This window comes from Mycothermus thermophilus (assembly GCF_041956435.1).
Source record: "Mycothermus thermophilus strain CBS 625.91 unplaced genomic scaffold VTJ04scaffold_1, whole genome shotgun sequence".
NCBI lineage: Eukaryota > Fungi > Ascomycota > Sordariomycetes > Sordariales > Chaetomiaceae > Mycothermus > Mycothermus thermophilus.
The window spans coordinates 4,306,596-4,322,192 of NW_027191427.1; the positions used below are offsets into that span (position 1 = coordinate 4,306,596).

At 56.6% G+C, this 15,597-nt stretch overlaps 4 protein-coding genes across 4 annotated transcripts; 2 read left to right on the plus strand and 2 right to left on the minus strand.

Moving 5' to 3' along the window:
- Positions 1-141: 141 nt before the first annotated feature.
- Positions 142-2,317, minus strand: VTJ04DRAFT_1610 (uncharacterized protein; the record flags this gene model as incomplete). Its single annotated transcript, XM_069359317.1, has 3 exons — positions 142-1,436; positions 1,512-2,180; positions 2,266-2,317. 3 exons carry the CDS (start codon positions 2,315-2,317, stop codon positions 142-144), a joined length of 2,016 nt encoding a protein of 671 aa, XP_069224218.1.
- Positions 2,318-2,776: 459 nt separating this feature from the next.
- Positions 2,777-7,572, plus strand: VTJ04DRAFT_1611 (uncharacterized protein; the record flags this gene model as incomplete). The annotated part of the gene is made up of 5 exons (XM_069359318.1): positions 2,777-2,965; positions 4,109-4,130; positions 4,235-5,430; positions 5,617-6,790; positions 6,872-7,572. The coding sequence occupies 5 exons, from the start codon at positions 2,777-2,779 to the stop codon at positions 7,570-7,572; spliced, it is 3,282 nt and encodes a 1,093-aa protein (XP_069224219.1).
- A 943-nt stretch (positions 7,573-8,515) lies between these two features.
- On the minus strand, positions 8,516-10,801 carry VTJ04DRAFT_1612 (uncharacterized protein; the record flags this gene model as incomplete). Its single annotated transcript, XM_069359319.1, has 3 exons — positions 8,516-9,988; positions 10,053-10,609; positions 10,681-10,801. The coding sequence occupies 3 exons, from the start codon at positions 10,799-10,801 to the stop codon at positions 8,516-8,518; spliced, it is 2,151 nt and encodes a 716-aa protein (XP_069224220.1).
- A 1,984-nt stretch (positions 10,802-12,785) lies between these two features.
- VTJ04DRAFT_1613 (uncharacterized protein) lies at positions 12,786-15,376 on the plus strand (the record flags this gene model as incomplete). Its single annotated transcript, XM_069359320.1, has 4 exons — positions 12,786-12,884; positions 13,011-13,188; positions 13,302-13,324; positions 13,382-15,376. The coding sequence occupies 4 exons, from the start codon at positions 12,786-12,788 to the stop codon at positions 15,374-15,376; spliced, it is 2,295 nt and encodes a 764-aa protein (XP_069224221.1).
- Between the last annotated feature and the right edge of the window lie 221 nt (positions 15,377-15,597).

Genomic DNA, 15,597 nt, shown 5'->3' on the forward strand with positions numbered 1-15,597 from the left:
AACCCACAAAGTTCCAACCGCCTACTACCATCCAAACCTCCCAATTCCTTGAAATATAGACAGATATCCACCCCACCATCCATCTCCTCCTCACAACCCAATCCCCGAACAAAGCCCCGGACGCGACCCAACCATGCCTCTTCAACCCATCCCCAAACTCCCCATAAACCGCACCTCATCCGCCTGCCTCTCCAACGCCCGCCGCATCCTCTCAGCATACTCTCTGCGCCTGCGCTCCTCCGCCCTCTCTTGCTCGTCCACCGGCACCTCCTCAAAGTCCCCTGGCACGAACCCTTTCCTGCTGGAGAAGGTCAACAAACCCAACTTCTCGCCCGTCCAAAAGACCAGGTCGTTGTTGTTCACTTTGTGGTGCCTTCCCTTGGGGCAGTGACCCGCAGCAGCAGCGGCAGCAGAGGAAGCAAAAGCAGCCAGGGGCCGAGTGGGAAGTAATTTCCGCGCCAGCTCGTCGTGGCTGCCGGGCGCGGAGGCGAAGATGGAGCCTCCTTGCTGTTGTTGTTCCTGTTCCTCTTCATCATCCATGTCCTCGTCCTGATCAGAATCCCCTTCCTCCTCCTGCATACTGCCATTACCACCGTACCCATACCCACCCTCACCACCCCTCCCGCAGCTCCCGATATGAACCCTCCTCACCTCGGTAAACCCGTCCCGCTCAAACCACCGCACCCACCCCGCGCCATCCGCAAACGCGATCCTGGTCCCGTGGCACGCCACGCTCAGCACCTTGGCGGGCGAGCACGTCTGGCGGTTCTTGAGCGTCGAATGCTGCAGTCCGCCCGGTCTCCCGGAAATATCCGTCTCCGCCTCGGCCGACAGGCCGTACAGCTCCAGCGAGCCCTTGGTGTTGTACTCGCCGCCGGCGACCAGCGTGCGGCCGCCCGTGAGCTTGGACGAGTCGATCTGGCTGAGCGAGAGCTCGCCTTTGCGGCGGAGCTCGCTGTCGAGCGCGGAAAAAGGGAAGGGGAGGGAGGCGAGCGTGCACAGGCGCGCGCCTGAGTGGATGGAGCCGCACAGGTTGGGGAATTGCCGCCGGTCGTAGTGCAGGATGTTGCTGAACCGCCCGGCGACGTAGATGTCGTCGGAGAGGGTGGTGAAGGAGCCGGGTTGGTTGAGGTGGAGGATGCTGAGCGGGGCGGGTTGGGAGAGGGGGGCGTAGGGTTGTTTGGTGAGGGTGTCGTGGTGGAGGAGGAGGGGGTGGGTGTGAGGATTGTCAATGTCGATGGTGTTGAAGGCGTCTACTGCCTCTCTACCGTCGTCTTTGAGCGGAACGCGTGAACGGTAGTCGTAAAGGTGGATGCCGAGGGTGGTGCCCACGGTGAGCGGTACTGCCGAATTTGCCGGCGACAGGGCCGTGATGACCTGTGAGGATCTCTCGTGTCGCACCACGGCCAGCCGTTGAAGGTCGACCTCGATGAGATCTGCGTAGTGTAGTTTGTAGTCAGCCTCGCTCTTCAAGGGGTTATAGTCTCTGACTCATCGAGAACCCAACTTACCGTTCTCGACAGCGAAAAACGCCCGATGCATCCCGCTATCCACGCTGACACACTCCGTGTAGTCCATCCACGACGGCCACGCCCTCATCTTCTCCGCCGACCTATTCTCCAAGAACAACAACCCCGGCCTGCTCCGCGCGATAATGGCGCCCCTCCTCCCCCTCGTCCCAGCCACATCCCAAAGACACACCCCACCATCATCCAACGGAGCCACCGCCAACACCGACTCCCCGAGCTCGCCGTCGGGGTAGTACAGCGCAAGCCCTCGCACATCCACAGCATGCTCAGGTCCCCGTAGTTTATTCCTTGCCCACAACCTTCCCTCTTCCCCATTCCCCTCTCCACTATCACCAGGGTACGCATACGGCAGCTCCATCCAATTCACCGCCACCGGCCCATGGCGGTGGGCGTACTCTTCATACCACGACACGCGCTCCCCCGGGAAGCTGGGGTCCCAGTTGGCCATGAGACGGATGCGCTCTTTGGCGAGGGTGCCATCCCTGTCTCGGTCGAGCGGGCTGAGGCCGAGGATGCGGCGGCGGCGTTCGAGGGTCTCGAGGAAGGAGGACTCTTCCAGGCAGCGCATGCGCCAGAAGTTGTCGTCCCGGACGAGGTTGAGGAGGCGGTGGGAGGTGAGTTGGAGGGCGGCGAGTGAGGGGGGATCGAGGTCTTTTGGGGGTTGGTTAGTACTAAGGGAGTTTTATGAGGAGTATGGAAGTATGTGGTGAGGGGATGAGGGGATGAGGGGACGTACAGGAGAAGATGTGGAGGAGGATTTCCTCAGGGAGGGTGGTGAGGCGGGACATGGTGTTTGTTTTGTTTGTTTGGTTTGTTTTCCTGGCTTCGGTTTGGACCCAATGGTTGGGACTAGAGAGACAGGAATCAAGGATGCCCAGGGATCAAAGATGAGCAGCGGGTTTGTGTGACTACATGGCCTTTGAAGGCCTGTCCTAGGTTCGTGAAGTAGTCCGAACCTAAACAACACGAGCTGGTATCAAAGGCTCAAGAAGATGGAGTGATTCCGAGCTTCTGGGCACCTCGGCAGCCAAGCAAGTTCCTGGTTCAGATGGACTCAACCGTGCAATATCCTGTCCCCAGGAACAGCTCCAGCTCAGACAAGTTCTCTGCCAATAATAAATTGCCAATCACGAGTCCGACTCGGATTCCAGAATAGAAATCTTGCAGGTTTCTTCAAAATGTTATACTTGGATCTTGCAGTTTCCAAGTCCAAGTTAGAGGCAAGTCCTTCGAATGTTCCAGGCCCCATGCCACTTTCCAGTCGCGGGGCTGAGGTGCTTCCGGTTCCGGCACTCGGCGAGTGGGTCCAGCCGGGATGGTGGGGCACCGGTGGCTCGGAACCTGGATCCCAGATGGAAGGCGCGGGGCTGTGGCGGGGCTCTTCCCTTATCGATAAGCATCTTCCGACGACGTCCGTTGGACTCGTGAACCGGGCGGTGACTTACACTTACAGCGGTTAACCCCCTGTTAACGAGGTACCACTCCGGCCGTGATGTCGAGACGTGTTATGGCCACACCACCAGAGAAGAAGGGATCGAGATTTGTTTACAGGACCCAAAACAAAACAAATGACTGTTCCAGGCAGGTTGGGTTCAGACGCACCGGCGGCCAAACCTTAAGCCGCTGCTCTCGCCGATGGGTTGCCACCTCAACCTGAAGGGATGAGTAAACAAAACGAGCCGATTCGACTCCCCTGACTTGCGCGTGTCTTTGGTGGCAGGAAATCTCTTGATTATTCTAGATAGTCCACATCTGTGCAGAGGAACCACAGGATCATCCTCATGCGGTATGCTCCATGCTGGAAGGAGAATAAGTAGCCAGAGGACCAAGTTCCAACACCGAGGCAACTCTTAACCAACTGAACCTTAATGCTGAGAATAAGTTAAAGTTTGTAAGTAACCTTCAATCTGAAAACTCTCTCCTTTTGAGAAGACGATCACCAAAACGACTCGACCCTTACATATTCAAGCGCTCCTGGTGACCGAAGTCCGACCTGGCGGGCTGTCTGCTGGAATGAGCCCGGATGTGTGGTGAGCTCAGGGTCACGAGTGCCCATGGAGAAGGTCCATCGCGTCAACCACCGCGTCGTATCACGTGTTTGAACCGGCAGTATCTCTAGGGAGGCGCGTTGGGACCACACCGCCCTCCAACTGAATCACCGCCTTCCCTGGGCTCTACCTCTCCCCCTCACACGAAACAAGAAGTCGACCCGTCTTTCTTCCATCCTATCTCGTTTTTTCACCTGATTCTCTCACTCCCATCTCAACCCGGCGACATCTTGCGTTGTTTTCACTGTGTCTTCGTCTCACTCATCCCGCGACTGTTCGGACCGTCGCGACCTTCCAAAACCTTCTTTATCTCATTGACAACATCTCCTCCTCTGAGGGGGCCCTGTTTGGGCACTCTTCAGTTTTCAGACCGACCATTGTCGCGTCGGGGTGTTCAAGACCCCTCAACCTGTCCCCGTCCGCCCCCCCAACTTCAAGTTGAGCACGAAGGCCAACCACACAAAAAAAGGGACATTCACACAAGCGTGGGGGTCAGCTTGATTTGCGTAAGACAAGCCTGACGCGAGATAGGCCTTGTTGCGAGATTCCAAAGGTATGTTGTCACTCCTTGAACACAAAGCCCGCAATATTCCGTCCCAGGTCTTGATCAATTGGAATGGCCTCACTTCGCCCCTGATGCTAACACGAGATATCCAGTCAACATGTCCACCCAAGACAACAGCAAGGCCCTGCTTCCTCAGGGGAAGTCCACATCCGCGGAAGACAAGGGCAAGGGCCGTGCTGTTGGTTATCGGTCTCCCCGGTGCATCACGCCCAAGACTCTCTTCACAAACCTGGACGAGGCTCACCAAGCCATTACGTCCAGGTCGGGTTCCCGACCGGCTGATGGACACAATACCAGCTTTGCGCCCTCCTCTTCAATGCCCTCGTCTCTGGATGTTGGAGGACCAACCGACTCAGCTGGCAACAGTCTGAGCTCGCGTGTCCAGCAGTCCGCTACCGCTGGGCTCAGTTACACAGCCCGCCATGGACGAGTCTTTCAGGATCCGGCATATGTTGCAGCAGAGGACGATGATGACGGCATTCAACGACTCAAGTCCCCAGCTCGACCTCTCAAGTCTCCCACCTCTCCCCGCCACCGGCGGACAGGCAATATTTTGGGTGGTTTCGAGTTGATCGAGCCTTTCAACGAGCGGTTCCAGACTGGACAGTCTCAGGCAGGCCCAACCTCCCAACCCCTCAATTCTCCGTCCTTCACTTTGTCTCCGTCTGTCTATGGAGCCCCCCAGCCCATGGGCACTACCACCACCGACTCGAACAAGGACTTTGACGAAGAGTTAGTAGACTACGAGGTCGTTGAGGCCATGTATCCAGAGCCGAACACTAAACCGAGCAACCCGAGCGAGCTGTACGGAACAACACTCTACAACCAGGCAGGCCGGCAGCGCCAACTTCCGCGCCCACCTTGTTCACAGCAGGACAGAGAGACATCCAATGATGAGCCCATCCACTTCAGTCGCCCCGTGCGGTCCAGCCGCTCAATGAGAGCTTCCCAGGAACAGTCGACCTCTCACCTTTACCCCTCCGGCCAGTACAGCAACGTCGTGTACGACGACCGGGCCAGTGCCAATGTCTACAGTTCGGCCATGTTGCCCGCTGTCTACACCAACCCTGACCCGTCCTCCACAGATGCTGAGTTCATTGCCTCTGGTGGACCATCTACCTACTTAGAGAGCGATGTTCCGACAACCGGCGCCTGCAAGGGAAGTCGTCTCAGTCAACAATCCGACCTGTCGGCGGCCGACAATGGCACCGATTCCGATGACCAAGACCCTTTCCACTACGACCGCAGCTCCATCTCTTGCTATCTACAGCCGGCTCGCGAGAGGGAAGTCAGTCAAGCTCTCCGCTGCATCCGAAGTGACAGCACGACTTCCATGAGTCCGTCGCATAATCAGTCCCAGCAACTCCTGTCGAGCCCTCAACAACGTGGTCTTGCGGGACCGAGTCAATTTGCCTCCAGTTCTCCTCCCCCACAGCAAACTATGATTCCTGCCAGCTACTCTCATGACACTTAGGATGAGCATGGTTCTGCTGGTGGTATCCGGATTCCGGTTGTTAATCCACCCATTCCGAAAAAGGCACCTAGGAGGAAGCCTCCTGTCAGCTTCAGCGACTATTTTCCAGACCATGACAGGCGTCAGAGGAAGCCGACAGATACTCTCCAGAGCGATTGGGAGACGGTCGAGAGCATTACCCAGCAGGACAGTACCCAGGCCATCGCCTCTTCATCCTTGCTGACCGGCAGCCAGCCGGCCATTCACTACGCCGGGAGCAGCATTGCCGATATCTCTGATACCAGTAGCGTCCAGATACCCCAGTTTGAGGAGACCGCGCCTAGGCATCATATCGTCCCCGGCATCATCCCAAGGACTGACCCCAACAACCCCCGTCGTCCCGCCGCACTTCGACACACGGATGTGCCGCTGTTTGAACCCAAACCTCGAATCCACCGTGTCAATGGATATTTGGAGAACGCGAACCGTGATTTCACCCCGACCAGCCAGGGCAGCAGCGGTCAGTCTGTCGGAAGCGCCATTGTCGACAGGATCACGGCCAACATCAAGGAGCGCATCGCCAAGAAGAAAGCTCAACGTCACGGCCAGTTCCCGGCCGAGCAAAACTGGCGCGGATCCAAGCTGCAGTCGTTGGACTCGGTCGACTCCATTTACTCGCCCAACACCAAGGAGGTGAAGGTGGTCAAGGCTAAGGATGGGTATGGCGGTCATCGCATCGTCCCCATCAACCAGGACAGCCAACATGGTGCTGCTGGTCCGAGCACTGGGTCTCCGTTCCGTCGTGGTCAGAATTCTCACATTAGCTCTCCGTTCAAACAAGGCCAGGCTCCCAAGTTGAGCATTCAGACAACTCCTAGTTTCCAGGCGCCGGCCCCTGCTCGTCTGAAGGATGGTCAGCCGCAGCCGCTCACTGTTGCGTCCCCGACTCTATTCAGCTTCCCTCTGATCAGCTTGGAGGAGGCGGCCAAGCGTGAGGCGATGAAGAAGCAGACGGATGAGGACTATCCGGTAGCTCTGAAGAATCACACCCGGAACAATTCGTCGATTCGGACCTCTGCAGCAGCCTCTCCGGCTAGACCGCCGCGCGTACCAACGCCGCCCAGTGCTGTTCGGCGCGACTCGCTCAGCATTTTGGGTCTTGGGAATGGCGAGCATGGTAACAACACCCAGGCCGGTATGGAGCAGAGAATCCTCATGTCTTCTTTGGTCACCGTCTCCTAGAAGCACCTTACTAACCCACTTATTCCCTTCCCAGGCCGGCTCACGATGCACACCCGCGGCCTCTCGACCACCTCCAACAACAATAATAACCTGAGCAAAACTCGCACTGGCATGTCAGGCATGTCCCGCCTCTTCCGCGGCTCCGCCTCCCCCGTCATCGACCCTTCCATCCACCGCATCGCTACCACCGTCACCGACCACCCGTCCATGATGAACAACACCACCTTCACCTCCCCGCCCCGTCTCATCCCGCGCGAGATGCGCCCTGTCCGGCGTAACACCACTACCACGACCCGCAGCATCGCTGCTGCTGTTGGCAACAGCCCCTCCCGCCAACGGCGTCCCTTCCACACGAGCACCTTCACCATCACCGAACCCAGCTACTATCACCACCAACCCACCGCCACCGGCGTCCAAGACCTGGAAGCATCCGCCATCGCCGCTACAGCAGAAGAGCCGAGCAACGTCGGCCTGAGCTGGCCGACGCGCCGCCGCCGCGACGCGCTGCTGCGGGGCATGTACTGCGCGGCCGCCGTCATGCCGTTCCTGGCGCCGCTGGCGTACCTGGGCGCGTGCGACAGGGCCGTGTCGTGGTATACCCACGGCGAGATATCTAGGCTGACGCGCGCGCAAAAGAGACGGGTGGTGATGGTGGCGGGGCTGAGTGTGGTGGTGGGGTTGTTGGTGATGGTGTTGGTGGGGGTTTGTTTGAGGGGGAGTGAGGGAGGGTTTTAGAAAGAAGGGTTAGTTGGGATGTGGTTTTTCTTTGTTTTGTCTTTTCTGGTGCTGCTTGTTTGCCTGCTTACAGTCATGATTCTTCTGTGCTTGGGTTGGGGCATGGCATGTGCTGGTGGGTTGAACCCAAACTGGCTGGCTTACCGGATGCCTGGCTGGATGACTGGAGATGGATGGCTGGATGGATGTGAGAGAGCAAGAATCTTTGCTGAGTCTTGATTCTGGAAGGAAGGACGGACAGATGGACGGACTGCGTTCGGGATATGTTGAAGAAGGGAGATGAACAAGAAGAATAAGGGACTGAGGATGAGGATGAGGAAGAGATCTTTGGCCACGTCTGTTTGCTGCGTCAGGTGCCTACCTGGCCAACCTACTTGGGCTTTGAATATTTGTGGGATGTCTTGTGGCTTTTCGTTTTTGTCCTGATGGTAGTTGTTTTAATCCGGTATATACCTCTCAGGTAGACGGGTCTTGAGGGTAGTGTAGATGTAGATGGTGCTGTAACCCGTTCATGATCCCTCATGATTTCATGATTTTGTTATCTTCATTGCTAGTGATTGGGTGAATGTGACCACCCAGGTGTATGTACTGATATTAAGATTCTAAGCCTCCTAAATACATCTGGTTGGGTCGGAATGTGGTTGAATGACAAGCCGTGAGTGAGGGTATAAATGATGTAAACCGCTTTGTGATATTAATCCAAGATAACCGATTGAGCCTTATCCAACTTCTGTTATTGCGGGTGGTGACTACTGGATCTATGTACATGCGTTGATCGATACATACCAACAATAGCTTTCCATTGCTTCTAGTATATATATCCCTTTCATCCCCTCTCCTCTGCTTGTCCCTCATTGACCGTACTAAGTAAACTATTATCTTGTAGCACATCCTTCTTAACAGTACATGGCAGAAAGAAAGATTCTGCCCCCAAGCCCGCCGTTCAACTTGTCCAACGCGTCCTCAGGCCCGGCATCCGCGTCCTCGTATTAGACCTGGAATGCAGTTCTCTGTTTCCGTCCACCGCGCTCTCACCCAGCCTGGAAGCCAGAGATTCTAGACTCCCTTGGCGGATTCGTGCGTGCAGACTGTTCCATCGCGAGTGGCTTCCGCTGTCACCTTGCTGAGGTTCTGGGTTTATATCTGCTGGCTGATCGGGTGGTAGTGGTTGTAGTGGTGGCGAAACGCCTGTCGGAGCAGGGAGGTTGTATACTGGCTGACTGGCTGGCGAACTGAATGGATGCTGCTGGGGCGGCGGCGGTGGAACAGTTGGTGAATCTTGAGCGATGTACATCGACTGAAAACCTGATGGATTCATCGGCGCCGGCGGCACCGCTGGCTGACCGCGGGGAACGTACTGCGTCGGACACGGAATTGGGTGCGTTGGCGGGAGTGGACTTCCCTCTTCTTCCCTGGCCAGTGAGGACGACGTCTGCTCGGGCTGCTGCCATAGTAGCCGTCTCAGTTTCCTCAACCCCTTGCCCAGCCAACCCTGTCTCGATATGTCCACCGCCACCTCCCAGTCCTGTTGAAGATCCTCCTTCACCTGCTGCCACCACCCCTTTCGCTTCTCCTTCACCCCGTTCTTCATCTCGTGCACCCGCTTCTTGACCTTCGGCTTGCTCTCAGCGACAACCCACATGCGGTAGCCCACGGTGATGAGCGTCACCACGAGGGTGATGGGGATGGCCGTGTAGAGTAGCGACTTGGCCAGAGGGCTGGTATACACCTCCGCCTCCACCACGTTTTCCTTCGCGGGGTACTCGGTCTGGAAGATCTCCGAGCCGACGACGGTCGCGATGCTGACCGTGGGCAGGAAGAGTACGGTCAAAAACGAAATGACGGTCATGGAAGCCGAGTCACGCACCATGAGCCGCGAGTCTTGCTGGGTGACGAGGTGGAAGGCGAGGTTGGTCGTGTTATCGACGCGCTTTTGCAGGCTGGTCAGACGCAGGCGCGTGTTGCGGAAAAGGCTGCGGATGTAATACAGGTTGTCTCGGAGCAGGGTGTGCGGGCTGACGGGCTTGTGGTAGATGGTGTTGGAGATGGTGAGGGTAGTGGGGGTGCGCGTCAGAGGATGGAGCGTGGTGATGCTTGGCGAGGGACGAGGGAGACGATGGTGGTGAGACGAGGTGTTTGTGTCGGCTTCGTCTGTGCTGTGATCCTTCGGCACCTCGTGCGATTTAAGGTCATGTGTATGCCCCTCTTGAAGCAAATGCTGGTCTATTTGCATCTGTCTCTCGCGTTGCTGCTCCTGACGGTGTAGCGTGGATATCATGTCCTCCACCAACATCAGGCACGACTCAACCGCCTCGCCTAGGTTGATCAGATGAAGGGTCCAATCGTGGAGCTCTTCAAAATCGATCTGCTCCGTCACCTTTTCGCGATAGGTTGATGGGCTGCGGTTGAGGATTTTCTGTTCATGATTAAGTGGTTAGCAGGAGCATCTAAGGTTGGTAGGTAGTCGGCAGAGAGCGCACATGTTCCAACTTGTCAATGATATCTACCATCCCCCAGACCGATTTATCTGTCAGGAGAAACAGGCCTTCTAAGATGAGCTGGAAGAGGGCGAACGGCTCGATCAGGACGTCCTGCCAACAAGGCTTGTCCATAAAGTCCTGGAGGCGCTCTTCCACCGGCGGCAGGGGGCCAAAGATGACGAGAGTGACACCTCCGCCTTGCTTCACCCCGTGCTTCCTGAGGAAATACCCTGCCTTGTACCAGCGGTAGCTGATGTCGTGCTGGGGCTCGACAGCTTTGCAGAGGTAGTGGAACCAACTCGTGAAGCCGCCGTCGCTAGCGTCACCGTCATGCTCCGCCTCCATGCGCGCGCCGAAGCTGTGGCAGACATGTTGGACGCGCTCATTGAGAAAATCGCCGGGGATTTGCAAGGCTTTGCAGAGCTTGATAATACCCGGCGCAACATCGGGTTCTGAGTTGTCGAGCGGTGCTGTGATGATGCGGAGTTTGGCGGGCGTGGACACGAATTCGGGGTCAAACTCCTGGGAGTCGACGACCTGGTGGCCGTTGGGATGTTCTATATAGAAGAGTTGGCACCCATGTTTGATCATGCCTGGTAATATTGCAAAGGCGAATGACAATACTCACCAGCTGTCACCTCCCAGATTGAAACTGGAAAGCTTTTGGGGGTGGACTTGGCCTCCTCGTCGTTGAGCCAGGGAAGGTCTTCATACCGTCTATACGGTCGCGAAACTTGGGTCCATGACATATTGGACTACCCATATACAATGTACCTAGGGATACAGACTTTCGACGAGGATGACAACAAGATTGGAACAGGTCATTCAGTGATGTCGATTCAACAAGATTAATACTTTTTTAATGTCTGATAGATGAGCTTGTCCGTAGATGCCTACAGAGTGCCCCGTAGGCTTTCTCGAGGCGTGGTGCCGCCTTAAGGCTGAGCCGCGCGCTTATATCATGCAGAACCGCCAACCGCGGAATGGGGGCAGGGGTTGAATGGTTGAATGCCACGCTCTGTTGGCGCCGGGGTGGAGGACTCAGGCAATAACCGAGAAATGATTCTAAAAAGGAACCAACAGTCTTTTTCCCGGCATACACAGTGTACAGTATGTCGCCTGGTGAGAACTCGCCGTTTTGCTGTGGTTGCAGTGTCGGGAGCCTTATGTCAGAGACGGTCTCCTCCGTTCAGCCTCAACAGCCTCAACAAACAACGTGACATTCAGCTAGAGATTCTGGAGCTCAGTCGATCAAATGCCGAGATATGCTGTCTTCCTCCCAAAGAGGTTGATTTGTTGATCAGCTGAAAGCCCAACAACATCTGATAACCCATGCGACGAGAGCCTCAAGGCTGAGAGTGACAGAGCATGTTTTGTGGGGTCAAGGCCGTCTCGATGCCATGTTTCCTGATCAATGACGAGCTATTGAAGAGTCTGTTGCGGGGTCATGAGTGTCTGCTGTGAGTGCAGTTCAGGACTTCGCAAGGCTGAAGCTGAGATCATGCAACCCATCAGATGCTAGGACAACGGCTACACAACAGCCTTGCCAACTATCAGAGAGCCTGTTTCCTGTTAATGACAATTTTAAAGCCATTCTGCAAGAGACATCATGCCAAATTTCCAGGAGCCGACCCTCCCTCGGACAGACTCGGGTGTAGAGGGTATGAGATCAACTCGATGCCACCACGTTCATGCACGCCACCCCGGAAGTCTTGACACAGCCAATCCTCACTGAGTCTCTGGGCTTGCTTGTGCAAAGTCGGACCATGCCGAGGAAGAGAGAACAACGGGGAGACCGGAGTCTTCAGAGCCTCTTGTCTGTATAGGAAGATGGAGGGAAGGGAAGGCTACATCACTACGCGTGGTGTCGTCGCCTCTGTGGTCAGATTGTTGGCCTGATCGTTATGGCTGAATTTTGATGTTTCCTACATACCGTCCATCGTGCGCCTCTGTTGAGTAGTGGTGGTGATGTGGTCTGAGAGATAGAAAAGCAGTTGAGCGTGCTCAGACCCAGGACAGGTTTCAAGGGTTCAAATCATCTTTTCGCTCACCAAGCAACACGATCACAAATCTCAATCAACTGTTGACTGTCAAACGTGAAGCTGAGTCCTACGTACGTACTCATGAGAGGTTATGGTAAGCAGTTCACTTAGGGAAATACCCTTGATACACAAATCCACATCACACTCTTGGGCCTCAGTGTTCTGACCCGATTTCTCTTCGAATCATCTAGTCCTACACCTGGCCACAACCAGACCAAAGGCGTGAGGTTCAGACCCTCGCTTTGAACCCAACCATTTCCCAGCCCATCAATCGAGGTGATCCAGATCACCGTGAACCCCACAGTGTCGCTTTAAACCTACCCATCTGCCAGCCTATCACTCGAGGTGATTCCGGTCACCGTGAGTCTCACACTCTTGCCAGCATTGGCGCCAGCCACTGTCTGCCTCCTCGATTATCCGGACCTGTTGAGACGCGCGAAACGCACAGTCCTTGGACACTGCCATACCAGTCTAGTCCACCGGCCGAACCCAGGCGGGACTTGCCTTGGGCACTACAGGCTTCGCAAGCACAAGTAAGATCTACCCGAGGCCCGAAATGTCAGTGACGTCCTCGGTCGTCTAACGAGTCCAATCAGACCCAAAGCTCCAGCCCCGGCTGTCTTGGAAGTTGTCTACGGTGCCTTTGTTGTGTATCAAACTAAAGACAATTCGACCATATTAGCCTTCGACAATGGCTGAGGTCCCACCCCAGCAATATCCCGCCACAGCCCCGGCGACCGTTCCAAACGGCCAGCCGGGGACGGTGACTGCTCAGCCTGTTCCTGTTCCTGTTCCTGTGACTCAACCCAGACCAGCAAAAGCCCCCCAAGATGTTCCAATTCACCTTATGACATGGCATCACATTTTTGACTCTCCAAACTTGTGGCGATGGAGGTTCGTCCACCACTACCAAAAGCCGGGATGGGTCTACGACGACACAAATATCTACCGCCACCGTGACTATGCCGGCCGCGTCACCAAAAAGCCCAAAAGCGACCGCTACCTGAATCACAAGGATGGCAAGCTGCGCAACCTGATTGTCCAATGCACCGATGAGATTTTCAGGGGCCCCAGAATTCGACATGGCAACGGACGTACATCCGCAACGCCTCACCGCTCCCTATCCGCATTGCCACCTGGGTTGTCGACTTTGCTGATCCGGAAAGCTGGGAGGAATGGAGAATCATGGTGCTCCGGGCCTTTCCAGCTGCATTTGCCCTGGTCTTCTGCGTACGTTTGCTCCCTCTCCCATGTGAGCATGGCCTTCCCCTAACCTGAACACCACAGTTCTGGTCCTTCGGAGACGGCCGGGTCGAGAACCAAGGCTGCTATGCCCCTGTACCCTACTACTTCCACGGTGACGCCAAGGTCTGGGGAAACCTGTTGGAGAATCTCTACTACCAGGACGTCCGTCCGGCGTTGGCCACCAATAACCACGTGTACCGGTTGCTCAAGCCGCGGTACCTGTGTTTCTTAAACAACCCCTACGACGCTAAACAGCCCGGCGTCCACATTCGCTCCGTCAGCGAATGGGAGCAAGAGGTCGCCGCCCATGGAAACGTCAATCTCAACTACCTTTTCGTGGCCTGGTCGACTCGACAGTTCAGCGTCCACTCACAGGAGGACATGATGGCGCTGCTGCAACTTGCAGAGCGCGCATGCCGTGAAGCCAACCTTCCTGCCTTCTGGATCAGCTCGCACTGCATGATCGATCCCCGCGAGCTCGAGGAAGACGTCTACCGCATCTCCGACATTGTGCGCGGCGCACAGAAGATGGTCATCATCGTCGGACCCCCTCCACAATCCTACCCTGGGCAGGTGGCCGTTGACACCGACTCCCTCCTCCAGCAGTGGGGATCTCGCTTGTGGACATTTCCCGAGATCCTCCTTAGCCCGGGGAACAGCGTATCCGTCTACAACCGTGCGCTGGGCCCGGATTCACCACCGCTGGTCATCACCAAGAATCAATTTGCCGCCCGCGTCTGGGCCGACACGGATGCCAGCCTCTCGGGCCAACTGCTGGACCACTACGCTGGCAAGCTCGAGCTGACCCGCCTCGAGCTGTCCGTCATCCTCCTCAAATGTCTCTTCACTTGCCACACCAACACTTGGCTCCCAGGCGACCACTCCTACGCGCTGATGGGTCTGCTGCACCTACGGCCCAAGGTCGACAAAGATGACTCGGCCTTCCAAGCATTCGCGCGCATCTCCCTCAGCAACGACTCAGACCAGCTCCTAGAGCGCGCCATTTCCATCCTCCCCGCCACTGGTCCCTCCCAGCCATGGCACGACTTCTCCGACGCCTACGGCAGCCAGCTCTGGGATATCGCTCCCACCTGCCAGGTCGCGGGCGTCTGCGGCGACGACACGGTCATCCTGGACGGGGCGCGTGGCGCCAGCATCCGGTGGAAATCCTTTTACTACGTCGCCTTCTCGACCAAATTCAGCTGGAAGCGCCTCATCTCCCTGTTCCTGCTGCAGTACCAGGGCTACTTCTTCATCGCGGGCGTCGCGATCGCCGCCACCATTTCGTCGACGTCCAAGGCGGGCAGCTCATCGTCGTCGTCGTCCTACACGAGAGGCTCCTCGTATTACGGCAGCGGCAGCGCCCCGTCGTCCGGCGGCGTATCATCATCCGGCGCCAAAGCCGCCGCCGCCCTTTGTTTCCTCATCTGGATTTGGCTCTGGCTGCTGACCCCGAACCTCGTGCGCACCTGTCTCGGCGGGAAGCTGACCGACGTGCAGGCCGCGCTGTTCGGCTTTGAAGGGTATCTCAACGCGCCGACGGTCGAGCGCGCCATCTTTGGCGGCAACTTCAACCGCCTCGGCTGGTCCGTCAACGGCAGCCCGCTCAGCCGCAGCTACGTCAACGAGCACGGCGAGCGCATCGCCGTCGACCCGACCAAGGACCCGAACGTGAAGGCCAAGGTCGAGCAGGCCATGCGCGCCACGGGGCCCGGGCAGATGCGGATTTTCACGCTCGTGGATACGTATAATATGCAGATGACGCTGTTTGAGGCGGAGAGGCCGCCGGTGTGCCTGTTTTTATGCGGCGCAGAGGGAGGTATGCAGAGGGCGGTGGCTTGTTCGTATGACTTTACCACGGGCACATTTTATCGCGAGACGGTGCTGCGGATGCCGACGACGAGTTTGAATCGGATGGATAGGACGTCGAGGATCAAGCTTGGGTTGAGCAGGCCGGTAGGATGGTTCCAGGTGAGGCCGGCGGCGCCGCCGATAGTGCCGATGATGCCTGTTCCTCCTGGAGCAAGCCAGGTGTAGAATGGCTGGCGCGTTGGTGGGCTCAAGGATGGGTTCCTACCCTCTCAGGGTTGCGGTTGCTTGTGCATCTCCATCTTTTTCCTGCTCTTACCAGGAAGCACTCAATCAGGGTCATGTTCATTCTTGTTATCTGGGACAACCTTTTGCTCTAGGTATCACTGGTATTTGCATATAATTTTTCCCCCTCTTCTTGGGGTTTGGGGTTTGTTTGGAAAGAGGAA